Source organism: Hypomesus nipponensis, chromosome 23 (assembly GCF_054491055.1).
Source record: "Hypomesus nipponensis isolate SF chromosome 23, ASM5449105v1, whole genome shotgun sequence".
In the NCBI taxonomy this organism is placed as follows: domain Eukaryota; kingdom Metazoa; phylum Chordata; class Actinopteri; order Osmeriformes; family Osmeridae; genus Hypomesus; species Hypomesus nipponensis.
This window is the reverse complement of record NC_140383.1, coordinates 247,040-271,637: the sequence shown is the minus strand read 5'-3', so window position 1 is coordinate 271,637 and position 24,598 is coordinate 247,040. Positions and strand designations below refer to the sequence as shown.

Sequence of the window (24,598 nt, the reverse complement as noted above, 5' to 3'; positions counted from 1 at the left end):
GATTGAACACCTTGAGGACTGCGTTAAATACATGGAAGATGCCAACAGGGAGCAGAAAAACGACAGGGACTTTCTGCTAATCACATGGTTTCTTACCCTAAAGTTGCCATTACTTAACTATCTTCTGTGCTTCATATTTGTATGAAAAGCAGCAGATAGGTTATGTCTGGATTTATTTATTTTTTACAAAATGTACCTACAGAGAATTTGTTCATGTATATTTTACAAAATAAGTAGCCTACAAAATGTACATGCTGAATGTTCAATGTGCAAATATAATAAAAGATTGTATCACTGTAGTTGAGGTCAAGGAAACTTCATGCATTTGACAGTGTAATAACACTTAATGACATCTTTATGACAAGTGAAAATGTTACCACTTTAGTTGAGGTCAAGGAAATTATTCATGACACAATTATAATGGTCTCATGACAGCCATTGTCAAAACATATGACAGTAGTATTTAATGCTAACTACTTACTAACCGAGAGTGAGGTCATGCCGGGAAATATCAAACTGAGGCTGGAACGTATCGACCGAGTGATAGCGAAGTAAGTAGTTTATTATATGGCATTTTTAGCTTCTTTTCATTTTGTAAACAAAAATAAATGGTACCTCTAGGCTAATTGTAGCTAGCTCTCAAGTCTTCTCACGCTGTGTTTCATGTGTTGCCTAGCAACTCATTACTTTTGATAGAAAGTGGACAACATGGTTCTGCAGTCTTCATCCTCACTTTCGATGACTAACCTCAGAGCCTGTTTAAGGAGTCCTTGCCACTCCCTATTAAACCCCATTGTACCGAATTTGGCTGCAGTTCCACCACAGTTCCACTGGGGGTGATCGCGAGCGAGTGCATGTTGAATGGGAGTCTATGGAGCTAAACGGCTAAATTTGTCTCTTTCGCCTGATTGTCGTTGAAAAATCTCTCCGATTTGATTGTAGTTTGTGCATGTTCAACATGGATTATAGGTCGAAAATTGAATGAACGAGTACTTATGTCCTTTTGATTTCTTACATGGTGAGTCGTTGTTGCCCATAACACGCTAGCATTCTGCTACTGAATGCTGATTGGTTAGTAAAGGACTGATACGACCAGAGCTCCCGCTTGATGGCATCCGAAGCGAAATCAGAATGTCGGAGCATTAGCAACATTAGCAACAACATTAGCAAGCCAAAACTCTTTCAAGCATGTGTATTGACAGGGAGAGCCTGACCTGTCAGCTGTGTTGTCGATGCCCTGAGAGAAAAAAGTAAGTGACCAGAGCTTGCTGTCAAGCAGTAGCTCTGGTCGTACGATGTGTATGACGTCAATGACATTTTCTAAAGCTTTTTAGAACAGAAAGGCGACTTTCAAAAAATCTAAAACCCGGCATTGTGTATTTTTTTGGCCTCCCCTTTCGAATTCAGAATTCAAATTACTGGACAAAAAATTATATCCTGAGAAAAGTGGATTTTGAGGGGTACCCGTCCATAGACCTCCATTCATTCTGCACTCGCTCGTTAGCGCCCTCACATGGAATTTCAACCAGTTCAGAACCCGGAACTTTCCTGAGAGTGGCAGTTCTCTCTATATTAGACATTCTCTGCTAACCTTTTCAGCATCATCTGGATAGTAAAACTCAGCAGCTGACTCGTCGCTCATTTTGAAGATGACGTCAGAGGGCAATACGGAGCCGTATTGACCGCTGAGGAGGGCAATACGCGTCTGGCATGACTACCCATTAGCCAATCAGAAAGCTCGTACCGTCGTTGCCATATAATAATAACACATAAAGCTAAATACGCCGCTCTGAAAATGTATGGAACACGTAATCACCACAATATTACACCATCATTTAAACTTCAGGGATATCAATCTGTCCAGTTAGGAAGATAAGCAAATATGAATCAATCTCACCTGTTTTGGTGCAAATGAAAGTGACAACAGGTGCACTGGAGAGGCAACAGCCAACCTCACATAAAGCTAAATATTTTCTTCAAGTTTGATAATTAGGCCTTCTATGATATGTTTATAAGAGGTTATTTTGTTTCATTTAATGTCAAGTTGTCATCCTCTTTTTTGTATAGACTAAATATTTAACCAACGGGTGTGTGAGAGGTTGAATTTCGTACTTACAGTTGACAGTTTTTTCTTCGTTGTTTGATGAAGTGGCCCATTTTGACACACAAAGCGAAGGCCAACCGGTGATGGTAGTATGTGGGGGTGAAGGCTGCGTCAGGTATGGCCTCCAGACCAAAACCACTTGAGATCAGTTCAGGAAATATTACCACAGTAATTTGCAGCGAGAGGCATTTTAGCAGGAAAGGAGTCCCGCGCAATGCAGTAAATATGGCATGACTTCAGTCAGGCTCGTAACTCAATGAAGTCGTTGGTAGGCTAGGGGAATATACTAGCTACCAGAGGACTGTTAGCAAAGTTTAATAAACACAACCAAAATGAGAAGCCGTTGTTGAGACAATGGTTTAACTGTAGAAAACATTAGTATTTTCTCAAATATTGGGAGATTTGAAAACAGTTGTCAAGGGTCCTCCAGGTCATAGGCGTATCGTGTGGTTCATTTAATGGCAAACTATAAGAACAATCAAAATCCACTCCGGCAACACTATTGCCAATAGTGACACACAGTCATGTGACACACCTGATAAGCGAAAAGAAACGCCATAACTGTCCTGTATTTTAATAAATGTTGGTTACAAAAGAATGAAATGATGGTCAGGCTACGTAGGCTGCGTAGACAAGGCTGGGCGCGTTATTTTCAGTTCGCAGTGGGTTTTGTGAATCCGCTTCCGCAGACACCCTGGCGGCCTGGCCTCATGTTGATCTGCTGCTGAGCTGCTCGGCTGAGGGTTTTTTTGGTACCGAGCGGAGAGGAGATGCACACGGCACTCGTGTGAGGTAACTATAAAAAACCCCATTTGTTTTCATTCACTCCCACAACATGGAACCGGGCAGCATTTGCAACAACATGCATATGTAGTTAGCTTCATTTGTGGGTGTTTTGGACGGAATATAGTCGTAATATTAAATCGCTTGTCTTTGTTGTTTGCTAATAAGCTAATTTCCTTTGAATCTTCTGCTAGCACGCTAGCTAGCTATGTGGAATCTTGCCGACTACTGTGTAGTCAAACCAACGTTTGACGCCAACCAGCTAGCTAACTTATGTGATAAATACACGCGCTTAAGTCAATTTTGTAGCTAATCGCTTTGTGTACATTTGAGAAATATCACTAATTCGAAGCGGTGGAGCAGGAGCTTTTTAATGGAGGCACGGCTTGTAGAGCTAGCGGAGTTTACACGTTATAGCAAGCTGGCTACTTTTAACCAGGTTCCGCTTGAATGGCTAGACTAGCTAGCTGTGTCAGTTAGCAGTGTATGCTAGCCAACGATACATTTGGATAGATGCTGTTAGTTGGTCTTAACTTCTGAAATCTTAAACGTTAGTGGTTAACATTTGACAACCTGTATTTTGATGTTGTTAGCCTACTAGGTTTGTGTCTTGTGAGTTTAGGTTAGCTAGTTAGCAAAGTTAGCAAGTCGTCCACGTGCTTGCGACTGAATGTCATTGTTATTAAGTTGGGTCCACAGACAGAAGTCAGTCCAACAGTATATCGCCCAATAAATGTTATTACGAATGCTAAATGCGTGTCAGTGAACTCAATGCAAATTTAGTTTACAATACTACCCGGAGTAGGCTACTCCCTTGTTGGGATATGTTGACACAGTGAGTGGGCGTAGCGGTAAGGAAACCGTGAGCAGCGCCTGATGTACTGTGTGTCGGGTCTGGATAGGGTTGGGAGACGTGTAGCCAAGTCATTGGGTCGTAAGCACTGTTTCAACGAGGTCATGTCTAGTGTAGAGGGGCCTTTCATGATACTTCAATGTGCCAACGTTGCATTTGAGAATGCAATGTCAAACAGTATATGAACATTACAATGAAGTTGTGTACGTTAGCTGTCTGGCTTTCCTTCTCACACGCTTACATGTGTACAGTCTAAGGTGACAGAAAAATCCTATCCCTTTAACTGCATGAATGCCCCAATGCTGTATTAATTGTAACTTGTTTAACTACATGCTCTTATGGTTCTTCCCTTGGCACTTATTTTGGTTGTTCACAATATGTGCTTTATGTTTTGGCTACCTGCAATGGTATTGGGGCTACCTTGTTGTTATCAGTGACCAATGCACTTTGTAAAGCTCTCTCTTGGAAGTCACGTTGGGTAAAAGCGTCTGCTAAATGAATAAATAAATAAATGTAAACCCTACAGTAGATCCACACGGATTATAATGAGTTTTCTCACTGTTAAGGCTTTCCGGCAGTTTGATTTATTTAGGACTAACACATTGCACCTACCCCTACACCCAGCGTTTCATACCCACGTCTGGGAATGGACCGCTCCTGAATACAGCTATGGCTAGCAAATGCTGGCTGTCCCATCCAAGCACATTAAAACCCAGTAGCATGTCTCCTGAACAGCTAAGTCACAGTGGGTAGAACTCAGATCCACAGCCAAGGGAGAGATCAGCCTATAATCTTCCCCACCATGAGAAAGAAGGGGCGGTCTGCCGGGTAATGCCTTATTGATTTGGGATGGAGTGATGCTCCAGTAAGGAACAAGGCCTGTCTTCCATGGACTGGAGAGGGATCCTGTGGGGTATCGTGATGCTATCCAGAGGCTGTCTGTAGTACATGCCTTGTTTCTGTTCAGTACAGTAGGCTCTTGCAGTGCAACATTAAACAATGTACATGGTACATTTGGTACAGCCCATAAGTAGATGAGTAAAATACATGGTCTACCAATAGTATGATCCTGTACATGTAAGGAATACAGTCATACATAGTGTGCTGCTTGTACAGCCACGTCCTCAAGGCCAAGTAGCGAGCAGGTTAGACCACATCAACTTGCTGTACCTTCAGGGGTAAATGTAGTAAACAACCCCAGAAACATGTATATGGCCCTTTCTGCTCACAATCTCTCTTCTTTCATGAATGAAGTTCCAGAAGTTTACCAGTGTCCCCTGTGCTGCACGTGAGAGAGCTGTATAGTTGCATAATAAAGCATTTCTTAATATCCCTCACATGATGCGTCTGTGCTGCGGTGTAGCACAGCAGCTGAAGGCTGCGGTGTAGCAGAGCGGTTCAAGGCTGCGGTGTAGCAGAGCAGCTGAAAGCTGCGGTGTAGCAGAGCGGTTCAAGGCTGCGGTGTAGCAGAGTGGTTCAAGGCTGCGGTGTAGCAGAGCAGCTGAAGGCTGCTGTAGACTACAAAACTACACTATTCGAAAACTAAGGCAACAAAGTGCAAAGTGGTCAACAATTTTGTAGACACCATTTACGAGAGTGTTATAACAGGACCTCAAATCCTTTAACCAAGATGTGCTTCAGTGGTGTAGCTTGAGGTAGTGTTAGGGTGGAGTGTGTCAGTCCGTGGATAGCTGATCCTGCACACCCCTGGTGGAAAACTGCAGACAGCCCCCCTCCTTGTTCTCTGCTGCTCTTGGTTTGTCTTGCTGAGCGCTTGTATCTCGTGATATGTGTGGTGACGTATCCCATGATTCTGTCTAGATCCTTAACAGTTTTGGCTTTGTTCATTTCACTCCCACTTTTTGTTCTTGCCTTCTCCATCTCTCCCCCTTTCTCTCTGCTGCTTTCCTTCTCTCTCACACCATGTCACTCTTCCTCCCTTCATCCCTCCTTCTCCCCACTTTATCCCCCCCACCCTACCTTCCTCTCGCCATCTCTCCCTCCCTGCCCTCTCTCTCATCCTCCCTCTGTCCTCCCTCCCTGCCCTCTCTCTCATCCTCCCTCTGTCCTTCCATCCCTGTCTTCTTCTCGCCCACCCACCCACCCTCCATCCCTCCCTCTCTTCCTCTCCCCCATCCTCCCTCCTCCCCTGGGTGTCCTGCTACGTTGCTGTGCTCAGGAGCTTGTTGCATAACGTGCCAGGGGGTCCTGACACGTGGCCTGTCCAATCAGCTGATCGCACGCACACGCACACACACACACACCTCCTGTAAGTGACCGGTTCAGTGGCTGATTAACTCTGATCCCAAACCCAATACCCCCACCCCTTACAGGACTCCTCACTCACCGGTCTGTCCCCTCCCTCTGCCCTCCACCCAGCACAAAGAAGTTCAGTCACCTGACCTACAGACTTCAAAACATCCAACCTGTTCCTATGTTAGCTCAGACCAGAGGGAACGAGGCCAGGATAGAGGAAGAGCCATCCACTGTTGCTGCTCTGCCCTCTCTCTCATCACACCAGGGTTCCACCAGGTAAGTTGCTCCTGCAGTCTGAAGGAATGTCATTCTGTGGTTGATCTCCATTTTTGTGTCGTTTGATGAAGTGTTTTTGAGTGACTGCTGGCTGAGGTCTGGGCTCCTCCCTACTGCCTCCCGTTCCAACTCTGACTGCATCAGCACCTGACCCTCTGTCTGTCTCTCTCTGTCTCTATGTCCCTCTGTCTCTCTGTCTCTCTCATTGGTGGTTGTGGTTGCTGCTGCTCCCAGCGGAGGGAACACAACCCTCTCTCTTGTGCTCCAGGTGAAGCGTGAGCAGTCTTCTCTGTGGGTGCCATCATGGTGTCAGTCTGGTCAGATGGGGCCTGTGTGCCATCATGGTGTCAGTCTGGTCAGATAGGGCCTGTGTGCCATCATGGTGTCAGTCTGGTCAAATGGGGCCTGTGTGCCATCATGGTGTCAGTCTGGTCAGATGGGGCCTGTGGCTGAAGCCTCTCTCCCCGGGCCTGTCTGGCCCAGACACACAGGAGACCAGGAGACAGCCAGATGGTCAGTAGGCTGTGATGACTCGCGACCAGGAAGGGAACTGTTCATCCTGATGTTCCCACAGTGCTAGAAGCTGTCCTCTTCACCTCATCTCCTGTCTATGCAGGAATGCAACAGCAGACTGCACACATACACACAGACACACACACACACACACACACACATGATAGGGATGAGGATGATGCCGTGTGGGGATCATATGATCAGGCTGAAGGGCCCTCCTCCCCTCCCCGTCCTCCCCTCTCCTGTCCTCTCCTCCCCTCTCCTGTCCTCTCCCTTCCTCTCCTCCCCTCTCCCCTCCTCTCCTGTCCTCCCCTCTCCTGTCCTCTCCTCCCCTCTCCCCTCCTCTCCTCCCCTCTCCCCTCCTCTCCTGTCCTCCCCTCTCCTGTCCTCCCCTCTTATCCCATGTCCAGAGAACAGCAGAGAGCAGGAGTGATTGAGGGGGCGGTGTGCCTGCCTCCCCCTCACCAGGAATGTGCTGCCTCTGTCTCAGATCACGCTCTTACGGGTCCCTGCAGATTAGCAGCTTATATCAGACCTCCGAAACCTGCAGCTTATATCAGACATCAGAAACAGCCCAGGAGGCAGCAGACTGTAAACTAATTGTAGGGGATGAGCAGTGCTAATTGGGTAAAATAACATTTCCCACTACAAGGTCTTCGGTTTATGCCAACTTAAATTTGAATAGTTGTTGATCACTGCTTTTTTGTTTTACATTCATGATGACTGAAGGATGATTAAGCTTTTTTTGCACAACAAGTGCTCTGATGACTTTAAAAAAACTGTTTAAAAATATTAAACTACTTTTAAACTGTAAATCGGTTGGAAAGTCCCTGTTTTCAGAATGATACTCTAAACCTTCTAAGCTGCAAGTGTGGGACATCAAGGACGGCAGCTTCACTAACACCTACATGTTTCTCTTACAGCGCTAGGGGGGATTTCTCAAGAAAGACAAGCCCCTACCCCATAATAATCAGGACTTGGGGTCAAGAAGGTTCAGTAGAATTACGGTAGGCTATATTAAGGTTTTTAAAGTCATCTAAAGTTTAAAGAAAATGGCCTTGTCATGGCTCAATTAAATATAATAGACATGTCTAACTTTCAGAGGATGAACTCGGTCAACTTGTGGTTTCAGTAGGTCCTCTTATATAAGCCCTGAGCAGTGCCTCAACACACTGACTCCTGAGCAGTGCCTCAACACACTGACTCCTGAGCAGTGCCTCAGCACACTGACTCCTGAGCAGTGCCTCAGCACACTGACTCCTGAGCAGTGCCTCAGCACACTGACTCCTGAGCAGTGCCTCAGCACACTGACTCCTGAGCAGTGCCTCAACACACTGACTCCTGAGCAGTGCCTCAGCACACTGACTCCCGAGCAGTGCCTCAGCACACTGACTCCTGAGCAGTGCCTCAACACACTGACTCCTGAGCAGTGCCTCAGCACACTGACTCCCGAGGCGCCCCTGAGGAAAGCTCAACATGCTTGTTCTCTGTTTGGGTGTTTGTTTGTGGGAATGTATATGTGTGGTAGGGATGTTTTGTTGTTGTGTGTGTGTGTACCCCAAAGGTGTATGCGAGCCAACTATAAACAGTGAATCGATCTTTTCATTCACAGTTGAGTTGAAGAAGGGAGCCCTTTGATATGGTGAGTCACACCTGGTTCCCCCCTAGCTACGTCCTCCTCCTGCCAAGCTGAACACATTGTGACAGGATGACACACAGTCACACACATGCTTCAGATATCTCCTAACGAGGGTGGGTTTTAGCAACATTGTCCTGCTTAAATCCGTAAAAACCTTATGTAGGGGACACACCCCACCACTCTGAACACAGATCATATTGCAACGGTCCGCTTGCTTACAAAAGTGAATTCCTATTTGATGTGCAATGGAAAACCACCAACAATCAAACCCAAAACCAGGAAAAAGTTAGTCACCGTTCAACTTCAAGACCATGTTGGTGACGATGCAACAGTAATGTTTGTTAACGTTTACAGTAACATTACCGTTATTGTGAATGCACAGGACAAGCCAATATCTGTTATGAATGAACTGCAGTACAAGATTGTGGTCTGTAGGATCTCAGTATTCCGGGTGAACTAAGATCTTCATCGTTGATACCTGACCTCACAAGACTTGTACTTCTGTAAGTAAGTTAAGGTGAACCAGCTAATGTTACGCACAAGACAACATGCTCCTGGATGCCTCCCACACATCTTAAGGAATCCACTCAAGAGAGATGACCACTCGCATATCTTTCTGAATAAAGACCAGACTTATTTTCAAAATGTTATTTCCTCAACAAAGAGTGTATTGTGTTGGGGGCGTGCTCTTCAGTAGCTTCCGGTGTTTCCTTGTCCTATCTGGACTGCGTATCATAGGTCACCCACGCCTCATGTTTATAAACACTGTGTTCTCGGCAGCCCGTGAAGCAGGCTTGTAATTACGTTAATGTTTGCAACAGAGTCTTAACTGTTGTGACACACTTCTTCACCTAATTCAATTTCACCCTCTACTCGGAGCAGGAAGACACGGGGGTGAGTACCTTCACTCCTCGACTCCACTCCTCTACTCCAGTCCTCTACTCCACTCCTCTACTCCAGTCCTCTACTCCAGTCCTCTACTCCAGTCCTCTACTCCAGTCCTCTACTCCAGTCCTCTACTCCAGTCCTCTACTCCAGTCCTCTACTCCAGTCCTCTACTCCAGTCCTCTACTCCACTCCCTGGGGTCATAGAACCAGACCTGCAGCACGCTCCAGTGGACACCAGTGTCCCTTTGATTAGTCCTGATGGGATCTGTGGTAGTTTATTGTAGCAGCTGAAGGTGTTTCAACCCAGTAAAGGAGAGCAGGGTTGTCACAGGGGCAGTGTGGAAGGAGGTGGGAAGGTCTGGGAGACCAAAATGTTTTTTCTTTGGTAGTGAGGGCTCCAGCTTTGCCATACTGGCTGAGAGCTAAAACATCTGACTTTTTAACTCACCTTGGTTAGTGCTCCAGCCTGCCTGCTGATTGGCTGGAGATAAGGAAGTCCTGTGTGATGGGTTAGTTACTGACGGGCTGGGCTGTTTACAGCATGCTGCAGTACTGACGGGCCGGGCTGTCTACAGCATGCTGCAGTACTGACAGGCTGGGCTGTCTACACTCAGCATGCTGCAGTACTGACGGGCCGGGCTGTCTACAGCATGCTGCAGTACTGACAGGCTGGGCTGTCTACACTCAGCATGCTGCAGTACTGACAGGCTGGGCTGTCTACAGCATGCTGCAGTACTGACAGGCTGGGCTGTCTACACTCAACATGCTGCAGTACTGACAGACTGGGCTGTCTACAGCATGCTGCAGTACTGACAGGCTGGGCTGTCTACACTCAACATGCTGCAGTACTGACAGGCTGGGCTGTCTACACTCAGCATGCTGCAGTACTGACGGGCTGGGCTGTCTACAGCAGTACTGGGGGGTCTCCGAGGTGCTCCAGGTTTTCATAGCAGATTTAATACTGTGCAGAGGGTAGTCCATTTGTCTTTAAGGAGTATTCTGTTGTGTGTTCAGCTTGTTTGTTCTACTGCTGTACACTGCAATGTAGATAATTCAACAATGTGTTCAAAGGATATTTGGTGTAGGTCAGTTGTATAATTGGAAACAACCAACATGGCCATGATCTAGTACAGGGGTCCCAAACCTTTTTCTGTGAGGGTCAGATAATTTTTCCTTTCCTTAATGTGGGGCCGGTTGGTCTATAACAGAAAATTAGTATTATTGTGGAGATTTTATTATTTATTTATGTATTTATTATTCTAGATTAGTTTATTATTTTGTTATGCACTGTACATCCTTACATATGAAGGGATATATAGATGATTAAAAGAGCATTATTACTATTGGAATGACCTTTTTTCATAGTCATTGCTATTGAAATCAAAACATTTACTCACTTAGGCATATTAATCAATTTGAACTGTGGGCTTGCTTATGGCTCTCAGACTGATGCAAATGTTCATCAGTGAGTCTTGATCGTGCTGCCAAAAAGTTTGGACATCTTCATTGTTTGCTGTTTTATGTTTGGGTATGTCTCATTAGGGAGGGTAACATATCATTCAATGAGACTGTTGGGCTTAAATGCATCTTTCAGAACATCACAGTTCTGTAACTCAGCCAACTCAAACTGATAAGAAGGCATGGCTTCACCAATGTCGGCAGCAAAGGGGTTCTGAAAAAGGCAGATTTCTTTAGCTTGGACATGTAGCTCACGGAATCACACATCAAATCGCAAAAACAAACAGCCATTTCTTTGCATTGAACAATACCCTGCATTCTGAATCAACTTTTCTCTTCCTAACCGTTTGGCCATTTTGTTGTCTCTTGAATTTTCATGCTGGCTTGCGTGCAACTGCTTGATCATGATGAAACGTTATGTTCAATGGACCATTCTGTTGGTGAGTGAATCTAACATCATTTGTTTGTTAATAATTATAGTTAATAACTAAGGGAAATTTTAATAGGTAATAACTAAGAGACATTTTTGTTTGAAAGCCAACCTTCATTATCAAATACAGATATGATTAAAACATATAGGCTTATTTAAAAATTACATTTTCAAAATGTCTCTCGCATTGTTCAGAGGGCCGGTGTGGGCGGGGCATATTGGGCCTGCGGGGCGTAGTTTGGGCCCCCCTGATCTAGTAGAAAATGGACTGGAACTGGACTCTGAAATGACTTGTCCATGAAGCCGCCTGGCCAGTAAGGTGCCAGAGGTCAGTGATTTGACAGTTTGTGGATTGTTTGGTGTATTTGGTCTGTTTTAGTTGAAGTGATGTGAAGTAACCACATTTGAAGTGAATGTGGAGCCCATAGCTTCCCCAGTGTGACAGCAGTAATGGGTCTGGGCTTGGCTCCCTGCTGAGCTACACCAGCGCTGGCACCAAATACTTGTGGGTCCTGCTTAAATACCATGTGTCTGTGCCACTCTGCAGTTATGGCTCTTGAATGACTTCTAGAACATCTGTCCATCAGGGGTTTCTGAGTCTGAGCTCCGTGTGCCACCTGGCACCACTGACAGGAGCAGAGCTCACACGTGTGTGTGTGTGTGTGTGTGTGGTAGGAGTGTGGGGTTGATGACGGTCCTCTTATGTTGTCCTGTTAACCCTAACCTTTACATCCTTACAGTGACTGCAGCTAGTCATAACCCCCCCCCTTAGGCAACTCAAGAGACCATATGAGGGTCATTTGACAGTAATGATTTTGCAGCTTCTGGCTTGTTGGCAAGAACAAAACAAGCAATTTCTCTCTCACAGACACACACTCTCCCCTTCTGCTCTGTGGGAATCTTAGTGTTCTCAGGCTGCACAAGATAAAAGGCTGTTTGTCCTGACTTTGTTTTAATTAGCCTGTAGTAAGTTATCAGGAAACAGGTGGGTAGTTGTTACAGTGAGCGGGAACTGAAAACAGGGTGTTGTGTGTGTGCTCTTCAGGGTTCCCAGAGTGAGGAGAGCATGCGTGTCCACACACACACAAAGCTGTGTCTCCTGTGCGTGCTCACCTTCCTGTTCCACCATGGCAGCCACTGCCACGGTGACGGCCATCACCACCACGGACATCCCCACGGCGACCATAGTGAGCATAGGGACCACGAGGGGCACGGTCATGCCCACAGCGACCTGCAGCTGAACCCCGCCCCCAGGACCCCCCCGGCCCCCAGGACCCCCCCAGCCGGCAGCACGCTGGAGGAGGAGCAGCGCTTCTACATTGGTCAGTTGTTTCGACGCTACGGCCAGCGGGACCGGCTCGACTTTGGGGGCTTCCAGAGCCTGCTGCTCAGCCTTGGTCTGGGGGAGGTGAAGCTGGTAGGGCTGGAGCACGAGGAGCTGGGCCATGACCACGTGGCTCACCTGGACCTGTTGGAGGTGCAGGAAGGGCTGCACCACCACTCTCCCACCCGGGAGAGCCACCATGGCCATGGCAGGGCCAGCAAGCACCCCCACCCCGAGCACCGCCCCACACACTCCTCCACCTCCTCCCCCTGCCACCCCCCTCCAGGCTGGCCCCACCCTACTGCTCACAGAGGCCCCTCCCACGACCTCCACACTGGGGAGGCCACTGACCATAAACATGACCACGACCAAAACCCCGGTCAAACACAGGAGAGGGACCACACACATGACCACGATCATGACCACGATCATGACCATGACTACGACCATGACCACCGGCATGACCAGGCTAAAGAGCACAAAACTGACATGGACAAACTGTCTCTGAACCAGGAAGAGCTCAGCTCCAAAACCCTGCCTCAAGAACACCACGCCCCCCGACCACCTCCTGCCCCTCACACACAGGGGGGAGCAGACCCCCCCTCCAGTCACCCGGAGCAGCCAGCAGCCTCCTCAGAGCCCCCCCAGCAGGGAACTGCCCCCTCCTCCACTGCCCCCCCAACCACCAGGCCCAGGAGATCCAGGAAACCCAGCAGAGGAAACAGGAATCAGCAGAGTACATCAACACCATCACCTCTCACAACCACCCCCGAACAGAATAACTACAGTGGTCAAGACCATGACCATCACCATGGACACCAGCATGACCACGGTTACGGACATGGACCCAGTCATCCCAATAAGAAGAAGCGCGAGGCGCCGGGCGAGGCGCTCAGCCCCACGAGGGCAGTGCCCGCTCTGCCAGAGCACCCAGCCGGGGGTGCTCACCAGCATGAGGAGGTAGGCTAACACAGTTCAACATCACCAGCATGAGGAGGTAGGCTAACACAGTTCAACCTCACCAGCATGAGGAGGTAGGCTAACACAGTTCAACCTCACCAGCATGAGGAGGTAGGCTAACACAGTTCAACCTCACCAGTATGAGGAGGTAGGCTAACACAGTTCAACCTCACCAGCATGAGGAGGTAGGCTAACACAGTTCAACATCACCAGCCTGAGGAGGTAGGCTAACACAGTTCAACCTCACCAGCATGAGGAGGTAGGCTAACACAGTTCAACCTCACCAGCATGAGGAGGTAGGCTAACACAGTTCAACCTCACCAGCATGAGGAGGTAGGCTAACACAGTTCAACCTCACCAGCCTGAGGAGGTAGGCTAACACAGTTCAACCTCACCAGCATGAGGAGGTAGGCTAACACAGTTCAACATCACCAGCATGGGGAGGTAGGCTAACACAGTTCAACCTCACCAGCATGAGGAGGTAGGCTAACACAGTTCAACATCACCAGCCTGAGGAGGTAGGCTAACACAGTTCAACCTCACCAGCATGAGGAGGTAGGCTAACACAGTTCAACCTCACCAGCATGAGGAGGTAGGCTAACACAGTTCAACCTCACCAGCATGAGGAGGTAGGCTAACACAGTTCAACCTCACCAGCATGAGGAGGTAGGCTAACACAGTTCAACCTCACCAGCATGAGGAGGTAGGCTAACACAGTTCAACATCACCAGCATGGGGAGGTAGGCTAACAGTCAACATCCTGACAAAATACTCTTAGCTCTTGTGTTTAACTGTAAAGCTCCTGAATTTAGGTCAGGAGGGGTCCAACCTACATTTGAACCTCAGTCTCCAGTTATTCTACAGCTAGTGTTATTGACCAATGTTGATTCCTTCTGAAGTGACCCCTTGTTCTCCCCCTCCTCTCTCCTCCCCCTCCTCTCTCCTCCCCCTCCTCTCTTCTCCCCCTCCTCTCTCCTCCCCCTCCTATCTTCTCCCCCTACTCTCTCCCTCCCAAGTGTCTTAACCTGACCCAGCTCCTCAGCTACTATGGCCTGAGTTCTGAGTCGCTCATCTCGCCTGCTCAGTTCACCTACCTGTGCCCGGCCCTGCTCTACCAGATCGACAGCCGGTTGTGCATCCGCCACTACCACCAGGTGGAGGTAGAGCAGGCTGCGCTGGAGCCCGCCAGCTCCGGTAAGCCCCGCCCACCTGTCGCTAGCAACACTCAGGTCTGTCTGTACAGTAGACCCACCCCATGTTGACTAAACCCAACTGCATCCTAAGCTTACGTCCAAACATACCTGGAGGCAAGGCACAGTGACAGCAGAAACTGTATTTACTACTTGAACAGTAGAAAGTGCAGGACTGAGAACCTCTCGGACTAAATATCTTGTAGTTTTCAGGCACCAGAAGGGAACTTGGTCAAACATTTAAATAAAACTGTTCTGTCAACATTGTGGAAGTAGCTAGTCTGATGAGAATCCTTTAGTTGCACAGTAGGATGTTTTGGTGAAATGTGAATGTCTTTTTTGGAACTGACATCACATTTATATTATAGTTTACACTCTTGCTAACAGAGCTGTCAAAGTACATGTCCCTACAAAATTCCAAACCTAAACTGGATGTCCAGGTGGCTATAAACACACTTAAGGCTGGAGGGGACTCCAATAAGTAAACCAGACCAAGTTTGGTGTATGTGGGACCCTCCTAGTCAGAGTTATGGGTGAACAAAGGTAGACGGACAAAAAAACAGCAAACAAATGATCCCAGCAACAAATGATGGTTGAGGGGACTCTGGTATGAGTAAGCAGACAAAGGTTGGTGCATGTGGGGCCTTCCTAGTCAGAGTTAAGGGGTGGATAAAGGTGGAAAGTTATGACTAGCTGCAGTCACTGTAAGGATTATGGTTAACAGGACAAGACAACATGACAAGACCATCATCAACCCCACACTCCTACCACACACACACACACCTTCCAATCAACGCTGCTCTGGGGGGGCAGCTGATCTGGGGGGGCAGGGGATGGAGATAGAGACATTTACATTTAGTCATTTAGCAGACGCTCTTATCCAGAGTGACTTACAGTAAGTACAGGGACATTCTGCCCGAGGCAAGTACATTTACATGTATTCATTTAACAGACGCTTTTATCCAAAGCGACTTCCAAGAGAGAGCTTTACAAAGTGCATAGGTCACTGATAATAACAACAAGATAGCCCCAAAGCATTGCGGGTAGCCAAAACAAGAAGCACACATTGTGAACAACCAAAAAAGAATTGCCAAAGGGAAGAACCATAAGAGCATATAGTTAAGCAAGTTACAATTAAACAACATGAATCTCTAAGTGCAAGTGTACCTGTAGAAAAAGCAGCAACAGTAAAATAAAAATAAGATTAACTAAAATATAATATTTTGCAACGAGTACAACAGTTTAAATCAGTTGCCACTAACCAACAAGAGCAACAAGTCTCTAAGCAAGAGTCATTGTGATGTTTGAGGAAACTAGCATTGGGTTCAGCAAACCATTCCTAAGTACCGTTGTCCTCCCGGAACAAGTGCGTCTTGAGCCTTCTCTTGAAGGTGGAGAGACAGTCTGTGTCTCTGATGGAGGTTGGGATTTGATTCCACTACTGGGGGGCCAGGCAGGAGAAGAGCTTGTGTTGGGACCGGGCGGTCTTGAGCGGTGGGGTATAGTGCCTTGCCCATGTCATTTGGCACAGCCTGGAATCGAACCAACAACCTTCTGATTAATTTCCAGACTCCCTAACCGCTCAGCCATCTGACACCAGAGACACCCTAGTCCCATTCTTCTACAGAAGCAATGAAGGGTTACAGGTTTTGGCTCATTGATAGGCTTATTTGGGTAAGTTGTGTGGACCTCGATAAGACTGTCCTCTGAAAGAACCACTTGTTACAAGACAGGTTAGAGGTTGTTTTTAACGACGTGTGGTATGTCAACAGTCCAGATCTCCTACAATAATAGGTTTAACAGAGTTGCTCATTAACATGTTTCCCCTGTCGGGGGTGAAACAGGCTGTCGCAGAACCTGTGCCCCTGGACCAGCCGGGGGCCCGCAGGCCTGCAGCAACACAGCTTGGCCTCCTTCATTCAGATTTCTTCCAGGACAGACTCCAGCCTCCAGTGTTTTGAAAGGGCTGTGTTTGTGGAGAGGGTTCCGTGTTGGGAGTTTTCCAGTAGCATTTTGTAAATCGTCCAGCTGCTTAATGTGTCAGGATCTGCTCCCCTTGGAAGGAGTGTTAACCTGCTAGATACTTGCTCTTGATGAGGGAGACCAACCTAGACAAGTTAGTTGATTACAAGTGTCTTAGTTACTGCAATGGGATTTATCTGCAAGTTGGATAGAATCAAATTACAAGTCCCAAACCCTTCTCATTCGATTCCAGTTTTCTGACCTGTACTCTGGTACAATGTTTTCTTCACTGTTGGTATTGACCTTACTGTGACCTTAAAGATTGAAGTTTCAACCCCCACTGACCCTTTTGAATAGGCGCGTACGCTGCAATCCCACACACGAGTGCTCCCAGCAGGGAGCTGCCTGAGAGGGGCGGATGTGTCCATGGTCTGGCTTCACAGTAGGACAGGTCGTCTCATGGCTTATAGGCATTTAGAACCCAGACGAGCTACGTACAGTGCTACTATTTGTCATGCCATTCCAGCCAGGCAAAGCAATCTCCTTCAGGACTGTAATCTAACGATAGTTTCTGCAGCAGAAGTAAAGATATTGTGCCTCAGAGCCCTGGTGAGTTAGAGGTCTGTAAGATGAAGAGGAGAGAAGCTCAGCGCTGGCAGATCGGCGTCACTAGAGGACACACTTGTGTGACATTGAATTTCACACAACATTAAACAGCTGTCCTCTCTCGGGTACTAGTGCAGAAAACATTTCTTCTCTAGTAACCACCTCCAGACACCGTTGAGCTGATGCTTGTGTGCTGAGGCTTGGAGGTTGATGTGTCGATGCTGTAAGGAGGAGGAGGACTTTAGGATGAACGTGGCTAATGGTGAACTAAACAGCCTTGCAGTGAGCATCACACTGTCTTCTGCTGGAGTCAAAATAATACAATGTTGTCTGTCAGTTTCAGATCACAATCTCAGTTATTTTGGTTGAGGATGCAGTGCTCCAAAGCTGATGTAAAAAAACAATCCAAGCCTCATCTGGTGTTTTGAGGCCTTTCAGGATACCGTGTATTTCAGTCTGCTGATGTGGGGGTGGAAGAAATCTGTACTCACTCCAGCCCCACTTCTCCAAAGGGAAGGGCCCCACTCCAAGTCTTCAATCTAGTTAGACCAAAGTTACCTTTGATCTGTTTAGCAGTGATATTCAGCTGCCCGAGGAGACAGGTTCATAAACCGCAGTTACAAATTCACTACGGAATAGTGTGGTGAATAAGCATGTGAGATGGGCTGTGCTGTACTGAGCATGTGTGAGATGTACTGAGCATGTGTGAGATGTACTGAGCATGTGTGGGATGTAGTGCTATCAAACGATTAAAATATTTAATCGCGATTAATGTCATAGTTAACTCGCGATTAATCACAATTAATCGCACATTTTCATCTATTCTAACGGTCCCTTGATTTCCCATTATTTTTCCAATTTTAATGCTCTTATCAACATGGAAAAGAGGTTCGGTTTGCTTCGTGCAAATATTTTTTTTATTGAAAACAACATTGCAATTGCCTGGCTTTGACGAGGGGGCGGAGAATTCGCATCAGTTGAGTTCTTGGCCATCAAGTGGTATTTCAGACTGGACGTGCTGCGATGATAGCTCAGTTTACAACGACAAAACACACAGATTGGTCTTGTCAATGGAACCATTTGGCAAATTTTTAAAAGTAAACTTTCCATTCAGAATCTTATTGGCACCCGTATACGGTACTGAGCATGTGTGTACTGAGCAGGGTCTTGTCTCTCCTCAGTGTGGATCTGGGTGTGGGGCTTCGTGTCCATCTCCATCATCAGCCTGCTATCCCTGCTGGGGGTAGTGCTGGTGCCCATCCTCAACCAGGCCTGCTTCAAGTTCCTGCTCACCTTCCTGGTGGCCCTGGCCGTGGGGACGCTGAGCGGAGATGCCCTGCTGCATCTGCTGCCCCATGTAAGGACAGCATACACTCTCACACAACAGCTGGCAGCATCTGTTGTTGTTCAGATTGAATGCCTGCATGTGTGTGCATGACTGCTGGTCACGCGTGATCAGTCTGATGGTCCACCCCCCTCCTCCAGTCGCAGGGCCAGCACGACCACTCCCACCCCGGGGAGCAGAGCCAGGCAGGGGAGCAGGACCTGCTGACGGCCTTCGACGGCGTGTGGAAGGGTCTGACGGCTCTGGGTGGGATCTACCTGCTCTTCATCATCGAACACTGCCTGGGCATGTTCCAGCACTACCGCGACCAGGGGGTAAGACCTCGTCTAGATACAGCTAACCCTAACCCTGGTCCAGGGGTAAGACCTAGCCTAGATACAGCTAACCCTGCATAGTCAGCCTCCAGGACAGTTCGACGCTGTGCTGTATAGTCAGCCTCCATGTCCTTCCAGGGCAGCTTGTGTGGTGGAAAGAAGAAAGGCGAGGAAGCCAAGATCGGCAGGAAACTGTCAGATCACAAACTGAACCGACGCTCTGACGCAGAGTGGCTCCACCTCAAGCCCTTGACCGAGGGTAAGACGGGGGAAAACCTTAACACAACCTTCCTGACATTTCTCCCGGCAGTGAGGGAGCTAGGCTTTATAGATTCACCTCTCAGTACTCACATGAATCCTCTCCCTCCAGTTCCCGACCCTGTGGTCCTGTCCTGTGACAACGGCCACAGTGACAGCCAGCTCTCCGAGCTGCAGCCGCTTGACTCGTCCAGTAACAAGCTGCCGCCAGCCGACGGCCCACACCAGCAGGCCGACGCCCCACACCAGCAGGCTGACGCCCCACACCAGCAGACTGACTCCCCCGCCCCAGAGAACGGCCGGCACACCAAGAAACACGGTCACTCTCACGGCCACTCTCACGGCCACTCACATGGGGGGAACTGCCACTCTGACCAGGAGATGAAGGATGCAGGAATTGCCAGCATCGCCTGGATGGTCATCATGGGGGACGGCATGCATAACTTCAGTGACGGCCTGGCCATAGGTGACTAGCTAACACAGGGCTTCATAGTTTGATTTGATAGTTGACCAGCTTGTCTGAACTTGCCACAATTGTTACAGGGCGTTCCTTCATTTCCTGTAGAACAGAACAACAGCTTAGAGTCCATAGTTTTAGCTAGGGGGCATCTTATCAAAAACACAGATTTGTCTTGGTGAGCTGTTGCTGTGTTTTGTAGGAGCGGCGTTCAGCGCTAACATCACGGGCGGCATCAGCACGTCGGTCGCTGTGTTCTGTCACGAGCTGCCTCATGAGCTGGGTAAGTCTACCTCACTGGACAGTTAGAGGCAGGGTGCATCTACCTCACTGTACAGTCAGAGGCACGGTAAGTCAGAATCAAAACAAGTTTATTCGGGAAGTTTACACAAACGGAATTTGCTTTGGTGGGCAGGTGCATACAATAAACATATGAGTATTAAAAGTGGCTGCCGTCTTTAAAATTTAATGTAGAAAATTCTAATAATTCTAAACAGTACTGTACAAAGTTTACCTCACTGGACAGTTAGAGGCAGGGTGCGTCTACCTCACTGGACAGTTAGAGGCAGGGTGCGTCTACCTCACTGGACAGTTAACACCAAATCCACAACACTGCACACAGAGCTGCCTCTTTTACGGACAGTAGTAAATGGCAAATTAAATTTACATCTGAGAAATAGCATAATAGTAGTAAATGTACAAATTCATCTGACCAAATCCACACTTGCTGTGAGAACACCCAGTGCTGTTGAATGTGTCACTCAAGGCCACCTTGTTTCCATTAAATGTACGTTCTGTATGCTGAATCATCTATCCATTATTTTCACAATGCATCCACCCACTCTCCCCTCCTCCCCCATGGAGCAAGTGACAAATGAAGGCAGTGATATGACCAGCACCACTGCGCCTCTCATCCCTTATGTCAGACAGCGCTTCCCCATCTGCAGCTGTGAGGCTGAGGCGAGAAAGATGATTGCGATGGCTCTTTAACATCCCGTCGTGCAGCTAATTGGCAGTGATGGGTGTGTTAATTGCACTGGTGACTTGGTGGCAAGGCACGTGAGAGAAGTGCATCAGGCCGTGCTCTCCCTCCTCACATTCCCCTCTTCCTCTTCTCCTGGATTTGATTGATGGATGCTAGTACAGAGTGGTAATATTAGTGTGCCAATTATCGAGGAAAAGAGGACGTTCATTCTGGTGGGGAGAAATGGAAGCCACCACTATTCTTGTTCTATATTGTTCATTTCTCTCTGAATCAATGGCGTTTCCAGTGAGATTTGGCCCTTTTTCCACAGCTGTGCTGGCAGTGAGGAGGCTGAACTGTGTGTGTGTGTGCCTGTGTGAGAGAAAGGAAAGTGTTCAAGTTTAAATTGGAGAAGTGTATGAAAACGTTTTGTACAGTACTGTGCAAAAGTCTTGACAATTAACTTCAAGCATTTTATTTCCCCTTTATTTATTTTTTAATAATGAAATGAAAAGACTAAAATAACATTTTTGATAAGTGGCACTTTTATACTGCCGCACAAATACAGAACATAAAAAATAATATAGGAGACTATATTCATGTAAAAAATGTTGGGTGGAAAGACTGTGGTTGTATGTCATTAACAACATGTCAACATATTTATGTGTCTGAGTACGTATGCCCCCTAGGTGACTTTGCTGTGCTGCTGAAGGCAGGAATGTCTGTCAAGCAGGCCATTGTGTACAACCTGCTCTCCGCTCTCATGGCCTACGTGGGCATGATCATTGGCACGGCGGTAGGCCAGTACACTCACAACGTCACCAGCTGGATCTTCGCTGTGACCGCCGGCATGTTCCTGTATGTGGCTCTCGTGGACATGGTGAGTTGACCTCTTGTGCTGTTGTTGCTGGCAGTGGCTCACCTCTAGCAGGAAGCTGGGCCAGCCTCTAGCAGGAAGCTGGGCCAGCCTCTAGCAGGAAGCTGGGCAAACCTCTAGCAGGAAGCTGGGCCAGCCTCTAGCAGGAAGCTGGGCCAACCTCGAGCAGGAAGCTGGGCCAACCTCGAGCAGGAAGCTGGGCCAGCCTCTAGCAGGAAAGCTGGGCCAGCCTCTAGCAGGAAGCTGGGCCAGCCTCTAGCAGGAAGCTGGGCCAGCCTCTAGCAGGAAGCTGGGCCAGCCTCTAGCAGGAAGCTGGGCCAGCCTCTAGCAGGAAGCTGGGCCAGCCTCTAGCAGGAAGCTGGGCCAGCCTCTAGCAGGAAGCTGGGCCAGCCTCTAGCAGGAAGCTGGGCCAGTCTAAGCTTCTTCATTTCAGCTACACACAATATAGGTTCACATTCCTCCACTCAGTGTTTTCAGTAACTCCTGTGGTGTAATCTCTGAATTAATGTTTTCATGCTTGATTCTACAATGGCCTTCACTCTGCAGCTGCCTGAGATGCTCCACGGCGACAGCGAGGATCACAAGCGCTGCCAGCTGGGACACTTTGTGCTGCAGAACTGTGGAATGCTCACTGGGTTCGCCATCATGCTGCTCATCGCCATCTTCGAAGACCAAATAGTGCTTGATTTCGGCTTCTAGTTTGGGGGTGGAGGGTGAGATAAGATGTGGGGTAGGGGTGTAAAGGTGGGGGCTTGAGGTAATGGGAGGAGGAAAGGTGTGTACACATGGGGGTACTTGTGCTTCTCAGCCTTAAAGCTCTTCTATTTGTCTATGTGTTTGTCCTGCATGTGTGGTGGTGAATCTTGTTGCGCTTCTCAGCAGCATTGGCTGATGCATATCTAATGGATCATAGCAGCAGATGTTTACACTTCACTCCTCTTTCCTCACTGTCTGGTCTGCTCTGTTTTATACGCCAGAAATCTGTACTGAAGGATTACATTGAGGCTACACTCCTTGCAAAAATACTTCTCCTGCTACACCCTTGTTGTGGAAGCATACTACCTCTGTATCAGTCTAGTCTGCCAGGAACAGGCCCTCTAAGACTGGTGGTCCCCTGCAGATATTAACAGGCATTTTGACACATTCAAATATGTCGCCATGCTGATTTGGCTCAAAGAAAACAAAACATTCCTCTGCTGCCAGCTTACCTGGCTGTCAGCTGGACACTGTCTGATGGAGCCCCTGCTTAACCCTGGAGAACCCAGCCAGACTGCAGGCTCTGAGAATCCTGGTATTCTGTGGCCCACCCTGTAACCCACCCAGCCTAGTGTCCCTGTATACCCTTTAACCCAGCTTTGTGTCCCTGTATACCTCACAACCCACAGTGGCCATGTGGTGCTTTTGTGATGCAGTCTTTACATACTGACATGCCGTGCTTTGTCTGGGCTGAAGCTAGCAAGCACAGGGGCCCCAGGTAGAAGAGCCTGATGAGTCTAAATACACCTTCAGACCCTGAGCGTACACCTTCAACAGGGCTAAATAGTTCACCTTCTGAGGGGAACCCCGTGAGAACCACAGCTTGTGTGTTTTCTGTCGAAAACGTGCAGTGTCTAGCGCAATAGCCCAATTTAAAGGTGGGTTCATTGTTAATTTGCAACAATCTTTCCCTATTTATATTGTTTTGACCATTTTCTTGTATGATTAGATCACTTTTGGGTATTGAAGGTACACACCACTTGTTATTGAAGGATAAGTGGCCAGGTTCAGGCCTTAGTCACTGTGTTCGTACAAGATGCTGTTCAGCCAGTGCTTGATTTCAAGCTTAGTTGTTTGATGACCTCAAGAGTTATCTGATGTTTTGTTGGATTGACAGAACTGTGTACCAAACATCCATCAAAGCCCTTATGCTAGCATAACCTTGAAACATGTTCACTGCCTAAATGCTAATCAAAATAATTGTAGTTTCTATTGAGAAGAGTTTTAAATCAGAGTAGTAAGCAGCCTATAAAAGGCAGGTTTTTGTTTAAACTGCGTTGCTTTGGATTGTTAGAAAGTGTTATCATTCTAATTCTGCAAAAAATTTGGGTATAAAGGATTATGTAGAAAATGTAGTATTCCGTTTTTCAGAATTCATGGAAATTATTCAGACAACTCTCAAGCCAGGTTAGGCTTGTCTGGTATTGTGCTCTGATTCCTAAATATATTCTCCAAATTAGCATACTTTGCACTTTTAATTGATTGTCAAATATCAAAGCACAGAACAAGCTAATCTTATGTTCCTAATGTCTTTGAATTTGTATTTGATCATTAGTAGAAAAAAAAAAATGTAACTTTGTTTTTATTTTTTATCCTGCACCTCTGTTGACTTGTCTTCTGCCCCCTGAGTGCTAAATTAACGCTAGCTGCATTAGCCTTCTGCTGAGTGCTAAATTAGCGCTAGCTGCATTAGCCTTCTGCTGCTGCGCGCTAACTGGCCCCACCTGCTGGAGCACATTTTAATGTGCAACTATCCTGTCACCGTGTGACATCCATCGTCTTGTCTTATTGGGTGTGAATCATCGTCAATCACATTACACTAATGTATTTGATTGGATTGCATCATGCATGAGGCATGAGTGGTACAGAACAGACCAATGTCTTATAGGTGGAGTAGTTTTAATTTTTGTATAGTCAAATTCTAATAGGTTGTCGCTGAAAAACCCTTTGTTACATTTTTTTTTAAACAGATTAAATGAGGATGAGGGATTGTGTTGGGTTTACAGTAACTGTCCAGCTGTCCTGTTGGCTTGCAACTCTGCTGAAGATTGTAGCATGGTAATACATGGATTTTCTAAGATATCAGTCGCTAATGGATAAAAGGTCAAATAAGGATCATGTTTTAGCTTTACTTTGCCAGGTTCAGTGACGCCTTAATAGCCATGGTTTTTGTTTTACATTTGAAGGTATTGTAGCCCAGAAGAATCTCTCATCTCTCAAACATTCTGTCATTGTCTTCTACAATTATGAAGGTACATTGTTAAATTTTGGTTCATTTTATTATTGTTTATTAACTTGGATATTTAAATGTGTTCATTGCATTTATCATCCACGCTGATTGTGTGTTATTTCCATTAAGAGAAAATAAAGTTGATTTAGAGCCTG

The 24,598-nt window shown here is 47.2% G+C and overlaps 1 protein-coding gene across 6 annotated transcripts; it reads left to right on the top strand.

Annotated features, from left to right (window-relative positions):
• The first annotated feature begins 2,170 nt into the window (after positions 1-2,170).
• Positions 2,171-24,598, top strand: slc39a10 (solute carrier family 39 member 10). Of its 6 annotated transcripts, XM_084688978.1 has the most exons (14): positions 2,171-2,219; positions 2,794-2,896; positions 6,120-6,272; positions 7,709-7,792; positions 8,398-8,427; positions 12,246-13,484; positions 14,501-14,678; positions 18,424-18,599; positions 18,728-18,901; positions 19,040-19,160; positions 19,272-19,625; positions 19,819-19,899; positions 21,270-21,460; positions 22,004-24,598. In XM_084688978.1, the coding sequence occupies exons 5-14, from the start codon at positions 8,425-8,427 to the stop codon at positions 22,154-22,156; spliced, it is 2,670 nt and encodes an 889-aa protein (XP_084545104.1). In that variant the 5' UTR covers positions 2,171-2,219; positions 2,794-2,896; positions 6,120-6,272; positions 7,709-7,792; positions 8,398-8,424; the 3' UTR covers positions 22,157-24,598. The 6 variants fall into 6 exon arrangements, with proteins under 6 accessions (XP_084545104.1, XP_084545107.1, XP_084545103.1 ...); XM_084688977.1 differs by lacking the exon at positions 2,171-2,219 and having other exon boundaries at positions 2,263-2,896; XM_084688979.1 differs by lacking the exons at positions 2,171-2,219; positions 8,398-8,427 and having other exon boundaries at positions 2,263-2,896.

Coding starts and splice junctions, on each gene's coding strand:
- slc39a10 (XM_084688978.1), top strand. Junction 14,679..18,423: donor GCTGGAGCCCGCCAGCTCCG/GTAAGCCCCGCC, acceptor GTCTCTCCTCAG/TGTGGATCTGGGTGTGGGGC. Junction 19,626..19,818: donor CAGTGACGGCCTGGCCATAG/GTGACTAGCTAA, acceptor TGTGTTTTGTAG/GAGCGGCGTTCAGCGCTAAC.